This window comes from Ambystoma mexicanum, chromosome 4q (assembly GCF_040938575.1).
Source record: "Ambystoma mexicanum isolate Mex_15411 chromosome 4q, UKY_AmexF1_1, whole genome shotgun sequence".
NCBI classification, from domain to species: Eukaryota; Metazoa; Chordata; class Amphibia; order Caudata; family Ambystomatidae; genus Ambystoma; species Ambystoma mexicanum.
In genome coordinates this window covers 868469417-868496145 of record NC_090928.1, presented here as the reverse complement: position 1 = coordinate 868496145, position 26729 = coordinate 868469417, and the positions used below count along the sequence as shown (strand labels likewise).

At 44.2% G+C, this 26729-nt stretch overlaps 1 protein-coding gene across 1 annotated transcript in view; it reads left to right on the top strand.

Annotated features, from left to right (window-relative positions):
- The window catches only part of EPAS1 (endothelial PAS domain protein 1), a 434103-nt gene that overhangs the window by 332647 nt on the left and 74727 nt on the right, over window positions 1-26729 (top strand). Inside the window, exon 7 of the mRNA XM_069608443.1 lies at window positions 3683-3789. Coding sequence (XP_069464544.1) covers window positions 3683-3789 — 107 coding nt within the window. The remainder of the gene's footprint in view (window positions 1-3682; window positions 3790-26729) is intronic.

Genomic DNA, 26729 nt, shown 5'->3' with positions numbered 1-26729 from the left:
TCGCACATTTGGGGAGGCTGGCATTTTACAACCGAGAGGCCATAAGATTAGACAACGATGGGAGCCAACATGCAGATTGGTCTCTGAATTAGCAGAATGTTACTGACTGACTGACTTGCTTTTCCTCGACGCGTTTTAATACATCAAAGTTTATAAATTTATCAAGGAAGACATTAGAGCGGAGAACCTGGTAAAACCAGAATTGTGGAATTAGTCAAATATACATGGATGAGCCACATAAAGAATGCCTCTGTTGATGTTATTGCCCTGCCTGTGCTATTTACTTTCATGACACATGTCGGCAAAGGGGCCTGATTTCTGTTTGGTTAGATTGATTGTGCTATGGGTACTGGGGATTTCAAGCTATATCCCCTGTCTGAATGTACTCTTTGTGTGCTTAAGATTTGACTTTGTAATATGAATGTATCTGTTGGCCACATACATAGAAGAATGAGTAGAGTGAGATGAGCGCACTTTATGAAATCTTAGGATGATGCGCTTGTTCACATTGGATCTCTTTGAGCGAGTGATCTCATGCAGTAATATCAAGCTTCGTTCTGTAGAGGGCCTGCCAGTGTTACCTTTAAGCAGTCTTCTGGGGATTCATGGCTTAATCAGCACTCTAAATCAGCTCCCGGTGAAATAAAAATGTCTTAACACATTTTCCTTCAGCCACTTCATTTATAGGCATTGTTTTGTATTTGCATTTATTTGAAGAACAGAGATGTCATTTCTGACCATAAATGACTTACAGAAACACATTCACAGATGGCAGAGGGTTATCCTGGAAGGGTGTCTGTACAATAGCACAAAGGTGAGAAAAAGTGGTGGGCCAGTTTAGGAGGGTGGGAATAACGTAGAACATAGACTAGGGACAAAACAAAACATCAAAAAGAAACAGGTGACTTATAAAGGTCAAATACACATATGGTAGCAAGTTTTTCAAACTAAAGAGGAGTATTGTACAAATATACAAAATTACATTATTGCACGGCTCTGGATGGGGTCATGCAGAGAGGATGGTGGAGCGAGTGTGGGGGAGCTCTCTCATTGGCTAGTAAGTGAGGTTTAAGCCATGCTTTGAAGAGACCCGCAGCCAGGCTGACTTTGATTGTGATGGGCAGCACAGTTTAATGGCACAGGGTAAGCAGTGAGTAGATCTTAAGCAAGAGCAGGCATGGGGTGCCATACAACAGTGAGTTTAAGTGCAGAGGAGGAGAAAAGGCAAATAAATGGTGAGTAGACAGAGATACAATCAGCCAGATACTAAGAAGCATGTCTAACTTTGCAGACTAGGAGAAGTAACTTGAAAAGGGAGTGGTGCAAGGTGAGCCAACCAGCATGCCATTGGTAGGTAGAAGAGGGGAGAATCTGCATAGGTTGTAGAGTGTACATGTAAAGAAGTTGAGCTCTTTTTCTAGTGGGAGTAATGAGTAGAGTGGCCAATTAATATTCATAAGCAGTAGTCATGTTTGATGAGCACATGGGTGCAGAGTACAGTTTTGTAGAGAGATGAGAAAGAAATTGAGACATTTCACGGATGATGCAAAGGTTAATTCGAGCAGTACAGGCAGTGGCCTTGATAATTTGTTGCAGTCGGCAGTCGTAGGTCACTATGAAAGGGGACCCCAAGGTTGCCATCCTTGGGCGAGGGAGCAAAAAGGTCAGGCCAGAAGGAGATAGAAGACAGGAGGGGAGTATTGGCTGCGGAAGCCTTGAGAAAGATGACTTCTGTTTTTTAAGATTTCAGTATGAGGCAGCAGAAAGCCATTCGATGATGGATTGCTATGAAACAGTTGGTAATGTGTTCAGAGTTGACTGGAGTGAAGGAGGGGAAGGAGAAAGGTGAGCGTTGTCAGCAAAGTGGTGATATTGGTAGTGAAAAACAATGGACAAGATAAGTCTACCCAATGCAGAGGTATAGAGGGTGAAGTGCACAGTTCCAAGGACTGATCCTTGGGGGACATTGACAGGGAGAGGATTGGTGTCAGAGGTTTGTGAGTCACGCAAGATTTTAAAGGAGCGACTATCCAGGTCGAAAACAATCCAGGCTAGAGCAGATTTGCAAATCGCTAAGTCCTGGAGAGTGAGGATGTGAGAGGAGTGGTCAACAGTGTTGAAAGTGACCGGTCCAAAAGGATAGTTTAGATGAGAGTTTGGAGTGATGAGCATCAGCCAGTTGGAGAGATGCATCAGTTAAGTCACGGTGGAGTGTTTACTACAGAAGCAAGATTGAGGCTATTATCATCACGCTACTTAGTGATCCAGTTGAAGACCACTAGTTTAATGACCTTTGAATAATGAGGTAGGGAGGAAAAAAGGCAATAGTTTGCCAGACCGTTTGGGGCTTCAGAGGGTTTCTACAAAATAGTTAGGACAGTTGCGGATTTCCTGGAGGCATGGAAGAGTCCATGGAAGAGTCCAGCAAAAGAGAGGTTAAAGAGCTCAGAGAGATGAGGGCAGGTGATTTGGACTAAGTCATTGAATGTTTGAGGAGCAAACTGATCGATAGGCGTGAAAGATGGGCTGGTACTGCAAGGAATGGTTACTAAATAAGTAGGAGAGGCAGGGAAGAAGTAGTCAAGAGTAGAAGGGATAGGAGAGATATGGTGGATCCGGTGGACTGTGATTTTAGAAGAAAAGTAATGAGCAAAGCTAATAGCAAATAGCAGAGGGCAAGGCAATGGATTTTGGTTCAAGCGGTGTGAGAAAAGCTTGGACAGCAGATGAAAGTTTTCAGTGTTGTTTGCTTGCACGGAAATGCAGTTAAAAAGAAGCATTGGCAGAGCAAACAGGTTTATCGTATGTTAAGGTATTAGATAGACATTTGCCAAGCACTAACAACATATGCCCTGGTGCTCACACTTTTTTCCAGCGGTTGCCGTCTATGGCCAGGTAGTCCCTGGCAAAGCCTTTTTCCGTGTCTGTGCAAAAGCCAAACATTTACATTTCTAGTGGATCTAGGTAATTTCTAAAAGTTGTAAAATTTCACATGGAACAACATATGGCAACAATAGCAAACGTTAACAATAACAAACAACCAACGTTTGCCCAATATCAGTCATTTGGAAGCGTTAGGACGTTTGAAAGACTTACTTTGTAAGGGGAAATAATTACATTGTAATGTGATTATAATGACTGCTCCCACTGATCATAATACTAGATTATCCAAAAATGTTAACAGCTGAACCATTGAAACTGATCCCAAGCTCCAGATACTAAAGATGGATGCTATATAACCGTCTGTTGTTTACTGCCCGGGTTCGCAGCAGACGGTATGCCAGATATGACATTTCCATAACTCGGCCAGAGAGAATCAATTGCATCCCACAGGTTGGCCTTAACTGTGGAAATATTACATTAAAATATCTGGCAACTTTAAAAATATGTATTGCTTCCTCCAGATTGCAAAAGCATATGCTCTGAGACTCTACAAGTTAACTTTAAAAAAACTGCTTGAAATGGGAAGAAAATTACAAAATTAATGGCCTTTGTCTATCAGACCGTATTACAGAGTGATTGCCTTTTAATGCTACAAAATAGTGCGCAAGGACACATTCTATTCTTTTTCGAGCAGGAACAACAAAAATGAGATATTACTATGAGCACCTTCACGTTATTTTAAAACATCTACATTTCTATCATTTAAATGTCTACTGATTTTTTTATTTTTTTATTGAAGAATTACTGAATTGCTTGGATATCACCCAGAAGAGCTGCTCGGCCGTTCTGCATATGAATTCTACCATGCTTTGGATTCTGAAAACATGACGAAAAGCCATCAGAATTGTAAGTTGTCTAATCTTGATGTTGGATATAAAAACTGTCCACAATGAAGTCCATGTCAATAAAATAGAATTATAGAACTTGTTGGCAAAATTAAAATCTCATCAAATGCTGCCCTTGGTAGAAGGTTTCCTCTTATGTGTGGGAGAAATCGCAAAGCTAGCATTGAGTATATATTTGAAAACAAAACTGTGTATGTATGCTGCCATAATAATTCAACATACCTGTGAGAGACAGCACATACTTTCAAATTAATAATGGTTAAAGGGAGAAATGTGTTCTAGCAGGAAATATGACTGGATTCCTTGGTACATTCTGTCCTATTGTGTCTTCCAAAGAATGGCTCCTCTCTGAAGCATCTTTGAAATCCATCATTTAAGCTTTTATTTCAGAGCTAAACTCAATAAAGGCACACCCAATTCATAGAGGCTTATACATTAACACACAAAATAAGAAATCATAAAAACAGCACAATATTAACCAATCCAAAGATATATATCTATACACATATATATATATTCACCAATAAGTAGCCACATCCTAGAGTTATTAGACATGATACTGGCCAATCGTTACAGATAGCAAACCAGAAATAGCCTTGAAAATAAATAGTTTTCACTTGTAGAAATAATCTTCTATGCTTCTCTGACAAAGTCCAATATTCTTATTTCATTCTGTTAGATTTAAAAATCTACTCCTGATTGATCAAACTCTAAATAATAACTGAGGCACTGCCAGAATTCATCTCAGTGGAGTTCCATAAACAAAGTCCCTCAGGTCTTGTTCTGATTATGTAATTTCTGAATATTGGTCTCAGTCACGGGGGTCTTGCTCTAGCATATTGAAGATGTTCCAGCCCCTCAAGTTATCTGATACAATATGGGCACTACCAGCAGTGTCATTATTCTACTATGATTTAAAGGTGGCTTGGGCAGTTTCCCCAGTCAAATTCTTAAATACAGGATTCTATGACGATGTCTGAGGAAATGTAAATATTCAAATTTGAAGATATCCGCATGTCAGACTTGGAATTTGCTCAGCTATCCCTCGAGTGTCCAGTCTTTAAATGTATCTTGTACTATCGTCTTATTCTCTCTATCAATCGAATATGGATTTTCCAAAGTGATGGGAAATCCAGCTGGTTTGCTAGCATTTTAACATTCATAAAACAATTCAACATTAATATACCATCCCCGGTAGCATCATTGAAATGTAATTGCAGCCTGCCAGCATGCCTTAGCTGCCACTACTGAAACACATGCTGGAATGTCGGCCTGGTACTTTGAGTGGTGCTGGCACCTTTGTACTATCTAATTTCTACCACTATGTACTTTCTCAAACAACATAATGCTCTAACAGCATAACCCTTAAACCCACCCTTTTACCACTTCGAAGTGGCCTCTGTATAATGTAGCCTTGTCCAACTAATAATTAAAAAAACACATTTTGTCTGGTACCATAATGTTCAGTTAGATAGCAAGATCCTGGTTGAATATCTAGATCTACTGGTGGTGTTGTTACTGTTAGTCTATTTGGGAGCCTTTTATGAATCCACTGGAGGCTTTGTAGGGTTGTGTTGTGTTGTGTCTCCCTCCACTCGGTCATTGGATCGGCGGCATATTAGCATCTATCTATCTATATATATAAAATGCGTAGCTATGTTTCTGTACTCAGTTGATGCAATTTATCCGTGTTAGGTGCCCTCTGCTGTCCCAATGGCAACATGCACCCACTTCAACAACAGCTACCAATTCAACAAACAGAATGAGGTTGATTCTTCACGGTAACCTTCACCTTCCACATTGCTAAACATTCGGAAGTTACTTCTTTTCACCCCCACTTCTCATCACACAGGGCACGGCGGTTCCAGTGTCAATGACAGTTAATTAGCGGCTCAACATTTCAGTCTCTAAAGAGCAAAACTCTGTAGGACTAATGCCTCCTCACAAGCTAGAACTGAAAGTAGGCACTGTAATTATGCTACTACGCAATCTTATGCCATCACAGGGACTCTGAAATGGAACAATGTTGACAATTACGTGTCTACAAAGACACATCATAGAGGCCCATGTGATAGATGGAACTTACATACTGTTCTTATACCACACGTACCTCTCATTCCATCTGATGCTTTTAGCCTTTTCAATGACCATATTTAAGAAGGGGGAACAGAAGTGACCCTATGAATTACTGACCGATATTGACCTCGAAGATATGCTAGAATGGTGTATGTTACGCCAGGAACAGCTAGTCTGAGGAAAAGCCCTTTGTCTTTTGCTGCCCCAAGCCTTTTGCTCGTAGTTACTACTCTTTTCTGCTGCGTTTGATATCGGAATCCTAATGAAGCGTGCTGGCTGGCAACAGAAAGACCAGACGAGCCCACACTAAGGTAGATCTCAAAAGAGTCAATATTTTGGCTAAATCACACTTCTTCAGTATAACCGTTGCCATAAGAAGATAGTGCATATAGTTATTGCTATACTTTGGTAGCATCAATTAAGGTTCACTGATACAGTAACTGTCATTGTTCCTCTTGAAGCCATGAATGTATATTGTTAATGTTGACTTGCCTTGTCGACGAGTAGAGACTGTGACCAGGACCACTTCATGATGGATAGTTGCAGCCCTGCCTTCATCAGTGAAGCAGGGAACGTCCCAGGGCTTAGATGCAGAGACTCCACAAAACAATTTTCGGCGTTTACCAACCTGCCATTTTAAAAGCACTTGAAGGAGAAATTACCATTTTGCTGAGACTAACTCAGACCGAGTGCAGAGCAGATGCTGTCCACAGAATGAAAGGCAGGAAAGCTGCGTGAAGCAAGGTTTTCCAGAGTTCACCTCACATATCACTGAAAGGCCACCAAGGGGGGCAAACTAACTGTCAGTCAGTGAGCTAAATCTAGTGTAGGTATTTGGTCATCCAAATAACATTTCACCAATTGCTGATAGCTCGACTCATTCCTTCTTCTTCCCCTCTGGCTCTCCCCTCTCCTCTGCTCCCCCTGCCAATGGCAGCCTCTTTCTCACCCTCTCACCCTGCTTGTAACCCCACATGGGTGCGCCCCTCATGTACAGCGTTACATTGCTTCTCAGATAAGACCTGATTAGTTGATAGGTTTGTGCTTTATTAATCCAACACATACATAACGACTTCCAGTTGGAGCCAAATATACAAGACACAATTATTGACCAGGTGCTTTAGCTCTCTATGACCAGAATCTGAAATGTTCTGCAGTCTTCAAATTAATACCACAATAATGAGTTTAAATCAGAGTGTGCAACGTCATCGGGAATGGCTGTGGAGTTTCACTGAGGAGCATGACCTGCCACCAACAAACCACACTGTTTGCCTCCATGCAGAGAACTTCCCTCATGCACCAGAGGCTATGAAGAGAGAAAGGTTGACTGGGTTTTGCCGATGGATCAAGCTATAAAGGTTGAGTCCTTTCCTGATCGGCTCATCGCAATGTCCTTCTTGGAGGATTCTGTCACCTCCGAGGTTTGGAAAAATGATTGAACCTTTGATCAGGGCATAGCTACTGAGTCATCCCAAAGACAACAAGTCTTCATTGGTTTGTTTCGCAATGAACTTCCACTTGGGCGAACCCTCACCTTGGATTTTGACTAAATTTCAAGGTAACCTTGTCCACTGGTCCAACCTCAAGTCACTCATCCACCAGATCCATTCAGCTGAACTGGTTTGAGAGCTTAGTCACACTAAGCCCCTTCAACAAATCTCAGACTAGCATATTCTAAATTGCAACCATGTTCATGCTATAATAAGGGGAAATGTAGAATATAAATTAATTCTGTGCGTTTTTACTATTTTCTTGATTCCTAGGATTCTCGCACCTTGAACCACTTGTGTATAGGTGCGTTATAAATGCCATATCATATCATACATCAGAAGAGATTGAGTCCCACATGAACCAAATAGAACTAAAGTTAATTAGCAAATCAATTTAATAATTGCAAAATAACTATTTGTAATGATAATCTTTTGCCTGCGCATTTCTTTATTTCAACCTGTCATTGTTGCATTCCACTACTTTACTGCGCCCTACAGGGTTTGATCAATGCACTGAGCAAAGCTGCTTTAGTGAGTGCAGGATACGCTAAATAACTCTGCCTTGTCTTTGTCTTACTTTAGTATGGTGTTTAATGATATGACATGATATGGTAGGTTATTTATAACGTGCTTAATACCCAGAGGTTTCTAAGCGTGGACCCGGGGATTGAATCTGTGTTGCTCCATATTGTCTTGCTTCCAAGGCGAGCACTTTGCTATCCTCCCAAGATTATGCCTCATAGAGTACCAAGGATGCAGTCATAGCATTCTCATATGTAAGCATGCGTGAGTTAAAGAATAAGGCCTCTTTGATGGAGGAGGCAAAACATCAATTGCCAGTGTCTTTTGCTCTCTGTGGCCCGTAACACACCCAGATGCTGCCTCCAGGTGGCGGCCTTTACTTAATGGAACACCCAAAGCAAAGTGGTATGTGTGCATCATAAGGAATAGAGCAAGAACGGCAATATCAGGATCACGTATACGGATATTTCCTTGGTATGCATAGATAACTTGATGTGAAGAACCACTGTCCACACATCCGCATGTGTTGTGTATCAAAATAGTTTAGGATTATAAAATATCCCAAAGCTCAGTCCCACCAATCGCCTTCTCTTTTTGAACTCTGGAGAGATGGCTAACGCAGGAGTCTCAAAAATACAGTTTCTAGATATACTTTTCTTCAATGTACATAGCACATAAACAGGGTTCCTCGTTTTCTCCCATAGACCGATGCAGCAATCTTGAAGAAGATTTCCCCTGAGTTTGCGCATTTATGCCAGGCTAGCGAGCAAACAGTCCATGGCAGGGCCATTTCATATTTGGGGATTTAACTTGAATACATATATCCATGTCGGCACTTTTATAAACTCACTGACAACAAATATATAGAGTGGGCGTGCTAGGTTATGTCCATTACCTTTTGGGCATGCGAGCCCTAACTTTGCATTTACATAAAAAGCCATCCCTTACGTCTTAGTAAATCAGTGTCATTTCTTTACTTGTGGTGGTCTGTGATCAAATGTATTTAGATGCCACTCAATGGGTCTTCGGCATCCTGCAGTCTCTATCTACTTTCCTGTCTGAAGATGATTTTCAAATAGGATATCTTTTATCATATGAAACTGTCACATACCTGAATTATTACACGCTGGATATTGGATCCGTGAGAAACGTTCTTCCATGGAGTTTTTAGTCTTTTGGCGTTGAACCTAGTTATTGAATGGCTGTCGTTATGGTAAGGTATCGTTGATTGGATGTACTGAGATCATGGGCAGCTGAAGATTGTTTGGAATTAGTTAATATAACTTCTATATTATCGCAGTACATCCGGAAGTAAGAACCGTGCAGGTTTTTCTGCCCGGCTCCTTGCCTTGCCAGCAGATATGCACACGATAAATAAACTCAAACTCAAGGAAGTTGCATAAAGACACTTTTGTTTGTACACAAGAGCGGCATAGTGAGGGGGACAATACGTAAAATGTCTCTTTTATTAAGCATCCAGACATATTCTCCTTCTGCCATTGATGAGCAGAGAGGTGAAGACTGAGAATGTAGACTGGGGTACCTTCACAGCACTTGTAAGATGTCTCTTTCTGATAGTGAGTGCACAGAGTTGCTCCACACTTAAACTCTCCAAACGTGTATTGTCACTTTCATGGGACTACTATCCAAATGCTAAAAACATGGCATACACAATTCTAAATGCATGTTCTGTTAATTGGGCTTCACACTTCAGTAAAATGCATGGAGCAGAAAAGGAGTTAGGAGCTCCCAATTCGTGCAATTCCCTGGATTCTTATGTCTTGAGTTTATAAGACTAACAAACAAAGCAAGTGATAATTCTCCTGACCTCCAAAGCCCCACTGTTTATCCCTTAGCCCCTCTCCTCTAGGGCTTCCCTCCCATAAGGACCCCACCCTCTAAGGCTCACAAACAGGGGGTCTTCTTTGACAGCGCCCTGGCACTTCCTACACCTCATCTCCTCCAGTGTTATGGCTGCCAGGCTTAACCTCGCGAGCATCCATTAGAGATATTCCATCTCACCCTTCAATCTACAAAACAGCCAGCACCACCCGGGCACTCAGCAGCCTGCATTACCGCTCTCTCTCGTCCTGGATTGCCCTCCACCCCCTTTCTCCTCTCAACACGGTTTTAAACTTTGCTCCCTCTACCTTCTACAGCCTCCCACGTTCATCTCCGACATCCGTGCACAACCTTCGCGTGCGGGGGCTATCCATGAAAAATCCCTCCCCATCCATTCCTTCTTCTTGTATTTAAATCCATGTATGCCGCCACCACCTGGTGTAACATATCCCACAGAGCCTCTCATTTTCTTTCCTCCCATCCTTACTGCCCTGGCCACCCTGTGTAATGTGGTGGGTTCGGTGCTCTAGAGGTACCAGACCAGAGAGCAAAGTATGAGGTAAGTGCCTTCCTTAAGTGTCCCCGTAGATGGCAAATATGTAAGTACTTGTGCAGCAAAGCACCGGACACCCAGCACCCCAGCCAGCACCTTTCCAGGTGTCACCTTGTGGAGCATTCACCCCAGCTTGCACACCAAGATTCCTTGCTCCTTGCATCATGACATTCCGTGCAGCACCCCCAGATTCTGACCAGCAGAATACTACATGCTACAATTACTGAAGATGTATTTAAAGGCTGCCTTGTCCTGTCCCACTTTAGTTTCAAGCTCCTTCCCAACCACCAGCAGGTGTAGGGCCTAATTCATGGAACGTTTAGCGTGGTGCAAAGTGACTTTGCACTGCCAACAAACACTTTGAACCAGCCCTTATTCATAGAGCAGTCAACGTGTATTTTTGCAGTGCAAGTTATTTTTTTGCACCGTAGATTAGGCCCATTTAGTGCAGTGCAAGGAGTACTTTTGCACTTTGCACTGAAAATAATGCACTGCTCTGTGAATCAGGCCATGCTACACATTCCATGAATTAGGCCCTAAGTGTATGAACTAGTATATCATCACTTTGTAAAGGTCTGTAAAGCACCCAGCACAGAGACTACCCTAGCCGCCAATATGGCCATCACGCAGCCGTTTCTGGCAAAGGATTTTTGCACGGTTCAAACTTTGCACTGCTGAAAAGTGACTATGCACTGCCGACGCAAACCCTGAGTCATGGAACTGTGTAAAGTGTATTTTTGCAGAGCAAAGTCATTTTGTACTACAGAAATGACCACTTGTATGGACTTTGCACTGCAAAAATACACTTTGCGCTGTTCCATGAATCAGGTTTTGTGTCGGCAGTGCAAATTCACTTTTCAGCAGTGCACAGTCACTTTGAACCATCCAAAAATTCCATGAATCAGGCCCATAATCCTTAATTGGAAATGGCTACCTCATTCCGCACTGTTAAAATATATTTTGTTGTTGCTGTATAGTGGGGCAATACCCAGTGGTTTTTTTTCGCAACATAGTTAACTCTTAAACAAGCAAATTAATTCCAGTGCATCTAACTGAGTGGCGTTCTAGTCTTCGGTAATTGTTCAGAGGCATATCTGAACATTAATAATAATTTTGCATTTATATAGCGTTATGAACCCTCAGGCATCTGAGCACTGCCTATTATTTTGCACATGTGTGGTGCTCATTTATCGCCCTGGAAGGATGAAAGGCTGAGTTTGGCCCTGCCGGGATTCGAACCTGCGTCAGCAGGCTCTGCACTGATGTCAAAGCGAGAGCTCTACTCGCTCTGCTGTCTGACATTATCTTGGAGGATCTCTTGACTTCACTTCCGGGGCTGGTGATGTGTCCGTTGTTGCATTATTTATTTGTGAAGTGTTCTTATCGTTGGAGACATTTCACTAATGTGAAATCCACTATGTATGAACCCTGAATAATCCTCTTGATTTAGCTGCCATCATTTGAGCGAGTGAGCCAACACGCCTGTGCCCTGAAACTAAGATTTCACAATTAGGAGATTGACAAGTGGAACAGCAAAGGGATGGCTTGAATATTCCAAATGTGAGGCCCCCGGGCTGTCTGAGACAAAGCATCAAGTTTAGAGCAAACAGAGTTCCAATTTGGAAACGAATGTGGGAGGTGTTCTATTCGGGTGTTTGTCCTAGTTCACTCTTCAGCTATTCCCAAGCTGCCTGCCACTGCATCCGTGAAAACCAAGTAGCTCATTGTTTATTCCCAGTCCATGTCTTGTGCTTTGAGTCACAGCATATTCCAGCAATTATTTCAGATCATGCTGTAACAGCTTCATCCTGGATTGCAGTCATGTGATCTGCTGACTACGTGACTGATTTCCTAAGAGCTTGTCAAATTAACAAGTTGTCTCTCTTTGCCCTGAGCCAGGGGGTTTCGTCTGTGGTTTCCTAGCCATTGTCTGTCACTTGGGGCGGAAAATCCACAGTTGGTTAATAAAGTCAGCAGTTTTTTTCCACCTTCTTCACCTTTGGCATATATTTCTTAACACACTCCATTTTGTACAGTGCGGAATTCTGTGGCAGGGAGTGCTTCATTTTGCTCCCCAAATAACTTCTAAAGAAGACCGTGAAATCTCAGCTTGTCGACGACTCTACAATTTTAGCATATCATTTTGTAAAGGTACCTGTCTTTTGGTCTCTGCTCACCTTATTGTCAGCGATTCACAGCCCACATATGGATGGGCACTGCCACGGGAGCAGAGGTTACCCAGAAAGCATAACCATGCAACTGCAGCAAAGATCCTTATTAGCAAAGTGCCCTGCAAGCCCAAACAGTGGACCATTGCTTCCCTCAGCAAGCGAGCCTCCTATCATCACGGTGGTTAGGGCAGCTTGCAGTGACGTCATTTAGGGGTCGCCAGAGGTCTCCCTTGCGACCTCTGAGGTCTCTCTTGCGACCTCTGTGTCTCCCTTGCGACCTCTAATAAAAAGAACCCAAACATTTTTTTTTGTAGTGCAATTTCCTGGTCTGTGACAAGCACCATGTGGCTCTTTACTTCTGGAGTGGCTGGCTTTCTTGTTTAAGCCCCTTAAAAAAAGAAGAAAAAAAAGAACAGGAGTGCCACAGGTCTAACACTTTCAGCAGTGACACTAAATAAGAAATAATAGGAATACCAAATAATGTGTCTTTCTGGAATTCTAGACAATAATTGCTAGACTCATTAAAGGTTTATTTCAGGCACACTTCAGGGGGTGAGTAAACGCTTCAACTCAGCCTTTCATCCTTCTGAGGTCGATAAATGAGTACCAACACAGGGTGGGTGATATTGTATGTATACTTTTTCTATATAAAGTGCTTAAACGTAAGTGCTATATAATAACACATCATTATCATTTGGTCATGGACGTCTGCTTGCATTCACAGTAATTTGGTAATATGGGGCTAAACACACTGATCTTAACAACACATATGGCGATCCATTTTTGTATGAAATGTATATCACATTATAGTGATATCATAACCATATTTTTCGTAGTGTACAATGCTATGTGATGCCACTTCCTGTTTTGTCAACGGGTGAAAGGTCGTGTTCCATCACATCCCACGATATTACTTCGGGGTGGGGTCAAATGACATCACTTCCTGTGATGTCATCAGGGGGTCAACGGTGGTGTGATGTCACTTCCGCTACTCCTGGCATTTTGGTCAAATAACGTCCCTGGCAGCTTGTCTACTGCAGATTACGGTTCCAGGAATGCCCTTTGAAATGTCAGCACCTATCTCACTTGTTGCTCTTCAGGAGAATACAGCGCTCCGTCCAGTGCACTATTCTTTTGAGCGGAGGACCACGGCCTGAATTTAGAGGCATATCTTTGATGACAGCCCCTGTTATAGACAGGAATGGCCATCAGTACTTCTCATCTACCTATTGTAGTGGTTTACAAGCCCTCATATGAACCATCCTACAGGGAAATGGCTGTGCTGCAGGGCATTGTGCAAAGGAATTTTGTAGCTTGGGACATTAGGTGTTGCTTGCGACACCTATAAGCCAAAACTATTGTATTCGAATAAAGCTAGAGAGGAATGGCATATAAGGAGGTACACACAGCTTGCAGGTGTTGTTCGGTTATTTGCCCACCCATTGACTGCCCATGGCCACGCTAATTCCTATGGCCATTCCCACCTAGTTCCTGTCCCTCCTACCCAAAACACCTCCTCAAGTCTTACCACCAAACTGTGCACTCCCAAGTGCCTGCCAGTGTTTTTCTTCAAAGCAGTCTTCTTCGAGTTAATGAATTAATTGGAGTTGTAAACATGCTAATGGTGTAATAAAAATGTCTTACTAGGTCTGCCTTCAGCCATTCTATTTATAAGCACTATACATGTTCTTCACTGAAGTCCTAGTAGCAGAGCTGAAGGTTTTGGCTTGTGTATAAGTGTTAGGCATTTGGCAGGCACTGCTATTAGATGCCCAGGTACTTGCACAATTTTGCACCGGCTACCATCAATGGCCTGTTAATACCACTATGGCAGTGCCTGGCAAGTACCATTCACATGCCTACACAAAAGCCCAAACTGTTGGCATTGCCAATGCTTGTTTATACATGCACCCAAGCACCCAATGACACCTTACTCTCTGGACTACCGACCTGGACTATGGTCCCAGAGGGCGTTCAACCTACCAGTGCTTTGAGGTCATACCAGTGATATATAGAGTGCTATATAAATGCCAAGTAACATAATATAACATGGGGTATGGTATCCTGAAAATCCAACTTAGACAAACACCCAGATAAGACACCCAATGCAGATCACTCAGATGCTTTTGTCAAAGCTATTGGCCATAATCATTCACAGCATGTCAGTACTGTCATTAGAACATCAAAGTGTCATCAAGAGCAGGTACTCTCTGTTCCATTGAAGAGATTGACTGACCACCAGCAGAAGATGTAACTGGCCCTTAAACAGTGGTCTTCAAACTTGTTTGGCCTGGGCCCCCTGAGCAAAACATTGGCACGCTGAGCCCCCCAAAAATCCCAAATGGACAGTAAATCCAAATGGCTATGAACTATTGCATGCCTTCACTGCACCCTACTCCCAGTACAGTGCCTGGGCCCCCCACCTGCTCCCATCACAGTCTCTGGGTTCCATCATCCCACTTCTAGCCCAGTCCCTAGGCTCACCCCACCACAGACCCTGGGCTGTTCCCACCCTGCCCCCACCAATGTCCTTGGGCTCTCTCCACCCTGATCCCACCAGGTTTATGGTCTTTGCATCAAATTCTTTGCATCGAGGGACATTTGGCGCTGGAGTGCCCAGGGGAAAAGCATGGCATTTTTTACTATGATAGATATCCACTAAAATAAATACCATCCCTGTCCCCTGGGCTCCACAACGCCTCAGAATGAGAGCTGATTTTGGCAGGTGGGTAGGAGGATTGTGCAACAAAGATTATTTTTTTTTAATGCCTTTGTTGTACAATCCTCCTATGCCCCCCACTCACCAAAATCATCTCCACGGACCAACCCACACACACACATTCACACAGCATTCACACAGCCAGCACTCCATCATTCACACGAGCACCCATCATCATACACTCACTCATAACACAAGGATACACACGCATCCATACACATAAATTAATATGGGGCCTATAGCATACTATTGTTCTGGCATAGACTTTGTGATTGGTTGTTTTAGAACCTTTTTCAATTCCTTAAATATTGAATCTGATCCCAGCTCTAAAATATGTAGTTCCCAAGTATGTATGTTCTCGGATATATCATGAAAAGTAGCTGGGTGTAGAGGAAGGCTAGATAACCCTGATGTTGCAAGTGTACTTGCAATTCATAATGCAATCCTTCTGCATGAAACCTGGGCTGATTATGAGTTGGGTTTAGATTTATTACCACTTTCAAACTCCAGCATACAAAAAACAACTAGGGAGATTTGTAGTTGGTTTAGCAACCTTTGTCAAGACTTCATCAAATTTAAGCATAACTCTAATTCCAAGTAATGCACCACACATCTTGACTTAATACTAAGGAGCAGAAGATTTTATTCCCTTGTTATTAATTTTATAGCAGCCGAAAGGAGAAGAATAATACTAATCTCTTACTAACTAATCTCAAGGCAGCCGGCGATAATCTCCTTTGCACTAATTGCCAATCTCTTTTTTGGCTTATAATAGGATGTGGTTTTAACATCAGGGTAGTATTCATTACATCGAAGTCAGCATTCCCAACATCCTTTCTCCTGAACTCTAAGACCCAGAATGAATGCCGAAGGTTTGATGATGTACATTTGGCTAATAGAGAGGGGCCTTCAACCTGCAAATGGTAGATTCGGTGGAGACAAACCGGGAATACACATTTAGGGGACATCAGGTTTGCTCAACATTCGATTATTTCTGTCTCTCAGTGGAAAGCTTGCAGCTGATTATAGACTGTAGAGTTATGGCTGTGCTCTATAGTGGCCATCATGCCATTTCCTTAGATATAAATTGCCCATCTACGTCTTTATATCTGGACAACCCCATTATTGAATAATTATGACAAACGTCAATTTCTTCGGTCTTGTTTAAAACTGGTAGAAGGCCCAAAAGATGATTGATCAGAGCTGGTTTGATGACCGCTACAGATTTTCTAAGAAAATACCATTAAATGCTTTAAAAGAAATGATTCCAGACAAGAGCAAGAATGCTAGTGCCCGATGAAAGTATAACAAAAGGTATAGCTGCAAGCAAACTTAAAGGAATGGTTCGCACAAAATTTTTTATTGCCCAAAAAGATGGCCAATAATAAAACAAATATACTCACACTTTTTTTTTTAAGCAATTCAAGCTCAAAAATTCGAAAAGCAAGCACATGGGCGCATCCATTTTGTGAAATGGATGCCCGCTTGTGCTGGCTTTTGCGGCACTAATGAAGGAAAAGCCAGCCAGCTGTAGTAAACAAAACTGCCACTGGGTGGCTATTCCTTCATTGGTGCCGGGACTCGGAGGACGCGGACCAGAGACTACAGGCAGAAAAGCTGCAGCTGCATCTCGGTAAGTGCTATTTATTTAATTAAAAAAAAATAAGCACTAGCTGCAGTTTTTTTCTAAGTTTTCCAGGCTGGAGGAGCCCGGAAAACTTAGAAATAAAACCGCAGCTTTAAAAACGTTGTATTTATGTTTGCGGTAGCTTTTGAAGCTACCGCAAACATAAATAAAATGTTATTGTGTTTGAAAACGCTGCAGTTTTTCTTTCTAAGTTTCTCAGGCTCCTCCGATCCGGTGGAGCCTGAGAAACTTAGAAAGAAAAACCGCAGCGTTTTCGAACACAACCGCGTTGTGTTTCTGCCTGCCGTGGCTATCACTTTGGGTGATGGATAATTAATTAATGGATAATTTCTCCAGATAGAGTTGTATGAGCAACCATGAAAAGCCATGATGCATAGTATAAGCAAAGGAGAAGGCCATAGATTCACCCCTGGCGCTATGGAGACAGAAGGGCATGGCATGTTTTATGCCCATTCCAACAGAACATGGGCTCAGAATTGATATGATATGATATGGCATTTATAACCCGCCTATACACAAGTGTTTGAAGGCGCGACGAGGCAACGGGGGGTCAAAGGGAGGACAGACAATGATCCTACTAGGCCAGGTGTCATTCAGATCGCACAAGTGCATGGGAAGGGGGGAAAAGGAAAAGTGGGTGGGGGAAGGGAGAGGGGAAAGTGCAGTACATGGGAAAAAGTGGAATAAATAAGATAAATAAACGACAAGCTGGTGGCAAGTGCAAGGAAGTGCAGACAAAAGGACTGTAAGGATACAGAACAGCGGTCCCCAGGTGCAGGGGTTGCCAGGGAGGCACTGCAAGTGGGCAATTGATGGGGCCTGGGCCAGAGATCAGAAAGGGGGGCCAGGTAACCAGAACAGTTTCAGTCAGGAAATCAGCAAGGGAGAGGGGGAGAGAAAGCAGAGGCAAAGAGGAAGGTTTTGAGGTGCTTCCGGAACCAGAGATGTTCTCCTCGAGTTTCAAGGATGCAGGAAGGCTGTTCCAGAGAGAGGCCCCTGCTGAAGAGAGTGATCTGCCACCAACTCGTTTCTTGGAGAAGCGACTGACACTGAGGTTGTTGGAGGCGAATGAGCGAAGAGCTCGAGAAGGAAGATATTTAGGAAGAGGGAGTTGAAGGTTTTGCGGCCCCAGACCTCAGAAGGCCTTGTGTACAATGCAGAGGGTTTTGAACTTAATCCTGGCAGCCACTGGGAGCCAGTGCAGAGATTTCAGTCCTGGAGAGATACGATCCCTGGGCTTGAGGCCAAGGACAAGTCTTGCAGTCCTGTTCTGGATAAGTTGCAGAGGGCGGAGAGTAGAGGCAGGAAGATTTAGATAGAGGCTGTTACAATAGTCCAGCCTAGAGAGGACCAGGGCTTTGGAGACAGTGAGGTTCTGGGGGAAGGAGAGGAAAGGAAGAATACCTCTAAGGAGGTGCAGCTGGTAGTGTGACTTCTTAGAGACGTCAGAGATGTGAGGGGAGAAGGAGAGAGCAGAGTCGAAGATGCCCCCGAGGTTTTTAGCCTTGCAGGTGGGAGTAGGAAGAGGGCCAAGAGAGGCCGGCCAGAGAGCTGTAGGGAAGGAGGGAGCGGGTGTGCCAATGAGTAGAATCTCAGTCTTACTGGCATTAAGGCAGAGGTTGTTGGCGGCACACCACTCCTTGGGATATAAACTACTCAGATGAGAAGTGCCAACCCCCTCATCAGTTTTCTGTAACAAAAATGTGAAGGCCATTGATAACTAGAATGAAATCATTTTGGACATAGCACTTCTTGTGAAATTCCTTTCACTTCTAAGTGCTTAGGTAATAAGTGCCATTATTGCCCAATGTAATGGTGCTCATTTCCTTGACCTCAGAAGGATTAAGGGCTTTGTCTGCACTGCTGGGAATCAACGCTGTGTCTTGACCCCTGGAGACAAATATTGGAGGAGAATTTAACACACTGATCTTGCTGAGGTGGAAATAGCAGTCCCTTATAAAATATAGTTCCCCCTTCTAAATTGTTGGGCAGCAGTCATTAGAAAATGGTATATTCAACCAGGTTTACTAGTCATTTTAGAGTCGGTGCATTTAATTGAGGGGAAACAGCCACACCTCAGTCATAGATAAACACAAGGGCAACAACCTAAGGTCCTCTCCATAGGTCTGGGCCATCTCCTCCACTGCAAGTGTTACGAAATGGGATCTTGTGAGTGTGGGATATCCTTGATACATCAGCCAGGATTGGACATTTATGACAGGCTTTCTGTTTGCCAAACCGATGTAGCATTTTGACATTATAATGGAGGAACCTGGCCCTTGGTTTATTCATCTTTAGAACACTTTTGAAGAAGGATTCACCTGAAATGCTGTTGGAGACGGTCTGCTCCTATGTGCTATGACGTAGTGGTAAAGACATAGCTCCAAAGAAGAGTCAAGCTGTTCTCTCTAAACATCCCAAAAGCCTATTTGAGATGGTCAGCTACCTGGAAAATGCCTGCTGCAGCTTAGACACTGGTACCCATTGCCCTGCTCACTGGAGGTCTCAGAACCCGGCAAGTGATCTTTCTCCTGGTTGAGAAAGGTAGAAGAAAGGAGGGCTCACCTTGACCAAGAGACTCTAGACTGGGTCTCCCAACTTCTACAGACCCATGGAAGTGACCCATGGCTCTCCCTGCAACTCTGAACTTCAATGACACCAGTTTCTGCACCTTCAATGCCATCCAAGCCACTGCAAGGGAACAGCAGGAGACATCTTCCACCTTGACGCTCAATGGCACCACATCTGAGATTCACACGATGACGAAACTCCACAGTCTCTGCACATTAGACCCTCTGTGTCTTTGAGTGTCTCCAACTCCACACCCCCTGCCTTGTTGCAAGCCTTTTCTGAGCTGCAAGATGCTAAAGTACCAAAATACCGTATTGAGCCAGTAAAGCCTGCTTGCTGCTGAAGGCAAGTTTGTGCTTCTCTCCACCTGTGGGGTTCCCCAGGGGTCTAACCTCTCACCCTGGCTTTTCAACCAATACCTGGCAACTCTCGCTCACTGCATTGCCATTTTATGCTCAAATTTCCAGTGCTGCGCTGATGACACTCAACTCATTTTCCAGCTGCCCTCGGCTACCTCCTCTCCCTCGCTCATCTCAGACTGCCTAACTGCCATTCAAAATTGGTGTGCCGCCAATGATCTTTGTCTGAATGCCAGCAAGACGGAGATCCTCCTCATCGGCACACCATCTCCATCCTTTTCCCTCACTCTCTGGCCGGCCACCCTTGGCCCTCCTCCTACCCCTACCTGCGAGGCTAAGAACCTTGGCGTCATCTTTGACTCCACACTTTCTTTCTCGGCCAAATCTCTGATGTCTCTAAAAAGTCAAACTTCCGACTGCACCTCCTCAGAGGTATTCTGCCTTTCCTCTCCTTCCCCCAGAAGCTCATGGTATCCCAAGCTCTGGTTCTCTCTAGCTTGGACTATTGTAACAGCCTCTTTCTAAATCTGCCTGCCTCTACTCTCCGCCCTCTACAACTTTTGTCCTTGACCTCAAGCCCTGGGATCGTATCTCTCCAGCTTTGAAATCCCTCCATTGGCTCCCAGTGGATGCAAGGATTAAATTCAAAACCCTCTGCATTGTCCACAAGGCTTTCTGGGGCTTGGGTCCAAAATACCTTCAGCTATCCCTCCGCAAAGACCTCCCCTCTCGAGCTCTTCGCTCCTCTACCTCTAACTCCCTCAGGGTCAGTCGTTTTTCAAAGAAAAGAGCTGGGGGTAGATCTCTATCTTCGGGTGGGGCCTCCCTCTGGAACAGCCTCGCTGCGACTCTAAAATTTGAGGAGAACCATCTCCGGTTCCGGAAGCACCTCAAAACCTTCCTCTTTGCTTCTGCCTTCGCTCCCCTTCTCCCCTGCTGATCTGCTCTCTTGGCACTGTGCACCTGGCCACCCTCTGTCCCCTAGGCCCAGGTACCTGCTCACCCTGCCACCTTCCTGCACTGCCTCCTGGCCACCCCTTGCACTGGGGACTGTATCTGTACCCATACAGCCCCCCACCTCCATTTTTCTTCTTTTTCTGCACTTATTCAGACTTACCCAGTCTGCTGCCTTAAACACAGCACTTGCCACTTGCTTGCTGCACTACCACAGTTTGCCTCAATTTTCTATTTATTTTATTTATCTGCGCTCCTTGGCTTCTGCACTTTCCACTCTCCTCTCCCCCTTCCATGCACTTTTTCCCTTTTCCCTTTCCCATGCACTTGCGCGTTCTCAATGTCACTGGACCTAGTAAGATCGTTTTTATGTGCTGTGTTCTCCCTTGTTCCCCTCCCTTGCCTAGTCGTGCTCTGAAACACTTGTGTACGAGCGCGATACAAATAAAATATCATATCATATCATATCCGAGGATGGCAAGCTCTTTGGTGTCATCAGCCTAACACCACCTTCTGTTTCACAGCATTTCAAACTGCAAGACATCACCACTGTCAAACAGCACTGCATCAATGGAGCCCATAGCCGCCACTAGCCTACCCGACCCCCAACTCTGAAAGCACACAGACTCCCATTTCGATACTGAGAGCCTGACTCAACACTGTTGTGCCTTGAAAGATAAGAACTAAAGATATTTGAAGAAGCCCTGTGCCCCCTGTCCACCGTAAAGGCGCCTAGTGGCTTGTATGCTGCCTTCTGTACCTTTTGAGAGACATATAGACATATTCAGTACCTCTGACATTTTGCTGCTGAAATCTTTGCCTGATCAGCCCTGTGCACAACCCTAGAGTGCCACTTTATTTTACAGTCTGCTTTCTCTGTGCTTTCTCTTACAGAGGTGAGCCAGTAGTGGTTTTATTATTTGTGTGCATTGTTATTTTAATTCAATATCCTATCCCATTCTTTTATTTTGATACCACACGACTATTGTTGTTTGAATTGCTTCTGTTCTGTTCCAGTGCACACATTTCCTGAAAAGTATAGACTGCCCTCAGCCTGCTATATCTCAAGAGGGAAGAAGGTATACCTGCAGGGTTGTACCTGTTTCAACTTTAATTGGGATCATTGCGGGTTTAGTAGTAGAGTGAGGCTAATTTGGCGCTTTTGCCATTATTCATCCCTGTACTCCTTTAGAAGAGTAGTAATTTTGTCACAGCAGTCCTATGCAGTACTCCCCATCATGGGAAGAAGGAGATGACTTTATGCCTAAGGACTACCTCTGGAATAAGCAGGGTAATATCTCTCATGACATGGCATAGAAGAGTGATCAGTTTGTAATTGTGTTTTTTGAGCCAAGCCATTGCAGCCACTCCATTGTCAGGATATAACAAACAAATGAGGGGGTAATTCTGCAAATACAGTGATGCTCTGCTGGGCAGAGTGCACCGAGATTTCCATTTCATTGTCAGAGAAAATGCACTTTCCAGGGGTGTTGGCTGCTGCTGCCACATGGAGAATTAGGTCCTGATCTAAACAAGGAGAGAAGCATGTCAATGTTCACTCAATAGGCAGAAAATAGCCTTATTGTCTTCCCATGATTCAATATATTTTCCTTGCCACCAAGTATTAAGCCCCAGCACAGAATAAGGGTGGGCCTGTGTGTGACAAATTGCAATCTGGCGAGGGTGTGGTAGTGGGTAATTCTGTTTCTAAAGAGAAGTCTCCAAATAAGAGCCCCCTCTTTCATAACGCTCTTTGCAAAAAGCATAGTGCATACATGTTCCCTTTCTGCACCACTCTCCTGATAACTGCAGCACCTGCTCTTCAGTGGCACAGGGCAGGTTCAAAGGTCATCTGCACATTCCTGACAGCTGCTATGTCCCAAATTCACTGCAGCCTGAGGTGACATTTTCACTTCTGCACCTCTGATTCAAAGTGCAATAATTCTTGCCTTGTCAGTCTGGTGGCAGGTTAATCCATATGAAGAAACCACTCCTGGTTATTGTGTGGTGACTGATAAGAGAACACAATTATTAAAGCCACACTCATTTTATATCATACAAATGTCAACTCTGCAAGCCCAGAACAGCTGTGTGAATGCAGTCTAGTTATCGCAACTCCATTGAAGTACTTTATGCTGTCTTCCTTTGATTCCCCAACAGGCATGGTAACACCTCTGCTCAAGTACAAGCGCTCTCCCCAGGTGATCTCCTGGGAAGCCTATGTCAAAGGGGCACTCACATAACAAAAAACAGCCTCAGATCATGGTTCTGCAACCCAAAGGGCCTTTGAAATTCGCAAGGAAGGGAACAGAGTAAGAGTAGCCAGAGGAGGAAAAATGAACCTGAGAAAGTGGACCACCCTCTTGGTTTTCTGTTAGGGCTCTTGTCCTCACTTTCACCTTTATTTCCTCCAGAAAATGGCCCTCTGGGCATGATGTAATTAGGCAAGTGTTACGTCACAGCAACAGGGATTGAATGCCTTGCAGCAGCCTTGCTTTTGTATATTCACTAGTGACATTTTGCATTCATATGCAAGGGGCCCCCACTCCTTCCTTGATTTACCTACGGACCATCAGCACAAAGAAGGATTGCCTGTTAGGAGTGCAGTCTATTTCAAAGTCCTCTGCCGTAGTGGGGAAGACAATAGGCATCCAAGGCGGAGGAGAGCTCTGTCCCCTAACCATCCCAACTGAACAGTGGGGCTGACTGCCCTTATGCTGGCTGTTCTGTACCCAGCACCGTGTTCACTGGAAGTGAAGGACCTCCTGCAGCTGCATGCCGACCCTGGAGTGGGAGTCGAACAGAAGGAGTTACCTTGTCTCTGGTAATGCTGGATTGTGCCTCCCAGAAATGATCAAGGCCCTGATTCCCACTTTCAGCCACTTGCGAACTACACCGACCCGGGTCTTCGCTTTCCTAGCTTCTTCGTGGCACATGCCATTGGATCCAGTCGACCAGCTCACCAACATTAGACTGAATCACTGCCTCAGAATTCCTATCCTTTATTCCCGGCGGGGGGCGTGGCAGCCCCTCAGCCAATAAGGAGGCTCCAAACGGGGCTATCCCCGCTCTGAGCCTCCACACAGCTGGAGCGGGGATAGCCCCGCTCCAACGGACTCCAAACGGACAACGTTTTTCATTTCCCAGCGGGCATTTTGTTTGAATTATTTATTTTATTCTGTTCCGAAACGCCACAGCGTTTCGGAACAGAAAAAATGCTATTCGTGCCCCAGTTTTGCGGGCCGGGGTAATAATAACAATAAGTCCCTCACCGCGGGGGCATTACCTGACTCGGTAATTCCCCCATGGCTCAAGGCATATTGCTTAAGTTTAGACTGAGTTACTACGAAGAGGCCTTGTCGCCCTGGTCCACTTTTGGGTCAATCGTGACTATTAACCCCCACCCCAGCTGCCTTTTTCTTGAAAGGCATATCCTGTTAACAGTGATATGGCTGCAACCTCTTGCCTGCACACCCCTGCTCATGTACCCAGAGTGAATACTATATCTGTCTGCATGTTCTGTGTTCCCTTACTGGAGTAGATTTTAGCTCCCGTTTTTAGTTATTTGCATTCTTCATTGATTATTTAAAGTATATCCTTTTTTATAGCCCCTCGATTGGACCTTCTTTTATTTTGGAGTCTTTGCACTATTGCTGCTTTGGTCCCTCTTGTTATCACTTCACACTCCTCTTGTGAGTTTAGCCCACCCTCGGCCATGCAAAGGAGGTATACCCATCAGACTGTGTCTGTTTGACCTTTAGGATTGAGATCACTGCTGGTTGAGTAACGGTGTGGGGCTGAGTAGGCTATTTAGCCACTACTCTCATCGCTTTACTCTGACAAGCCGACGTCCTTTCGTCACAATGTGACCTCCAAGGGGCACACCGTAGTCGTGTGACATTTCTGATTGCCCTCGAGGTTCCGGCGTGAAATTTCAAGTCAGCGACATGGCCAGGAATTCGTAGATAGGTCATCCAACAAGGGCAGGCATAGGCTCCAGTGGCATCCACAGCCATGCTCCACCAACTTGAGCGAAGAAGTACAAAGAAAGGAGTTTGACACATTGCCAAGCTTGTAAAGTCAGTACACATTGCCAAGCTTGTAAAGTCAGTAAAGGGATGTTCTTCCCAGTGCAGCAGACGTGTATTCCTTTCACTTGTATTCTTCCAATGCGGCCATCCAGCTGATCCTCAAGGTCGAAAGTTCCATCTATTCCCCCCCAAAGCCAAGAGGCAGACTATCCAGAGCACCTCAGGAGGTTCGGGATCTCCCCCAGTAAAGTCGCGGCCCCACACATGACCATGGACTTTAAGAGAGGAGACGTGCAGCCTATTCTAGATTCATTGACTTTATTCTCACTGTCAGTTTTTCATTACTAAGCATTATTTTTGTGGTAACACTCAGAAATCATTTCAGATACTATGCCATCAATATAACGATAGTGCATTTTGCATCCATCCATGGACATTGCAGCAAATAAAAGGTGCACTATTCTATAATGGCTTGCAAACGCGGCTGCTGTAACTGGGAGGTAAGCGGCCCTGAACTCTTGCTTTGACGCTGTAGAACATTAGGTGCTTTGCAGAAACAAGATTAAAGCCGTAAAGTGCTGCCGCTGCCGTGCAGCAGGCCCCCTCATTAGGGCGACTATTGATAAATAGCTGATTAGGAGCACCGTGTAATTACATTTCATTGGCAGAGCAGGGGACAAGGACTTCAGTCTGCTGCCATTAAAACATTTCGTATTTAATTTAAATTTCCAATTTTGCCTCGCTCAAAAAGAAGATCCTCTTAGCTAAAAGGGGCTGAGGGCAATGTGCCTGCTGCAAAATTGGATTCACCGAAGCACCTGTTTTTTTTGTGTTTTTTAAAAAAATGTGTTCACAACAATCCCAAAGTTTGGATACATGCCATTAAACGGGGAATACACAGCGAACTCAGTACGAATTTGGAATTCGACCCCGAGTTGCAGCAACGGTGCCTTGTTTGCAGGAGTCCATCTCCGGATTCACAGAGGACCACAGTGGTAGGATGGCAACGGGTGCAGTCACACCATTTTTTGGGTTGAAAATTGGCTTTCAAATAATCTAGTGCTGAAAAGTGATTTAATTCAGCATGCAGAGCTGTATAAAGCTCGCACATAAAATAAATAATGTTTAATGCTGATGGTGAATTTTAAAGTCAACTCCCTATTTTGAAGGCGTTAAATGTGATACTATTTCAGCAGCATCCGCAGGTGTCCCATGATACTGAAGGCAACATTTTAGGTGTTTGATATAATTCGACCCCATCGCCCAATGGCAGTGGATTGCGGTACAAGAGTCTGTATTGTATCTGGGGCATCTCGAGAATGTGGTTCTATACTTAGAACTAACTGTATGTTTCGCAGGTTCTGTTGAGAGCAGATTATAGAAACGAGGATGCGATGAGCCAAGTGGGTAGGCATGTGTTATTGAACAACGCTAGACAGCACGCCGGAGAGCTAGTCTTTTACATGTGCATATACTTTACTCATATCTATAATTTTAGCCATTAATTGATTTGACCAGAATCCCCCCACCCCCCACACCCTGTAACTGGGATTAGACCTGCAGGGGTCAGCAACCTTTGATTTTCCAGGTGTTATGGGCTACACATCCCACCAGTCCAGCCAGCATAGTCACTGGTGCGGGATCATGGGCGTCAAGTCTAAACATCCGGAGAGCAGCAACCTCTGACCCAAGGTCTTCCATTCCAAAATCAGCAGGCAAAAAACTTGATCACATGTCTTCTCTAGTGCTGGGTACGGAGTGTTGTGATTTTGTGGGCATCAGAATGTGTCCCCACATGGAAACTGTTTTACCCATGCCACCTGATCATCCAGCCGAGACCCAAGATACAAACAACACAGAGGTAGATCATTGAGTACTTATGGGTCCACATTCCTGAAAGAAATGGCTGACTCATAGCCCAACTACTAACACCACACTATTGTTGCCAGGAGGTAACAACCCCTGTGCACTCTTGGTGGACAATAATCCTCATACGTAGAATTGC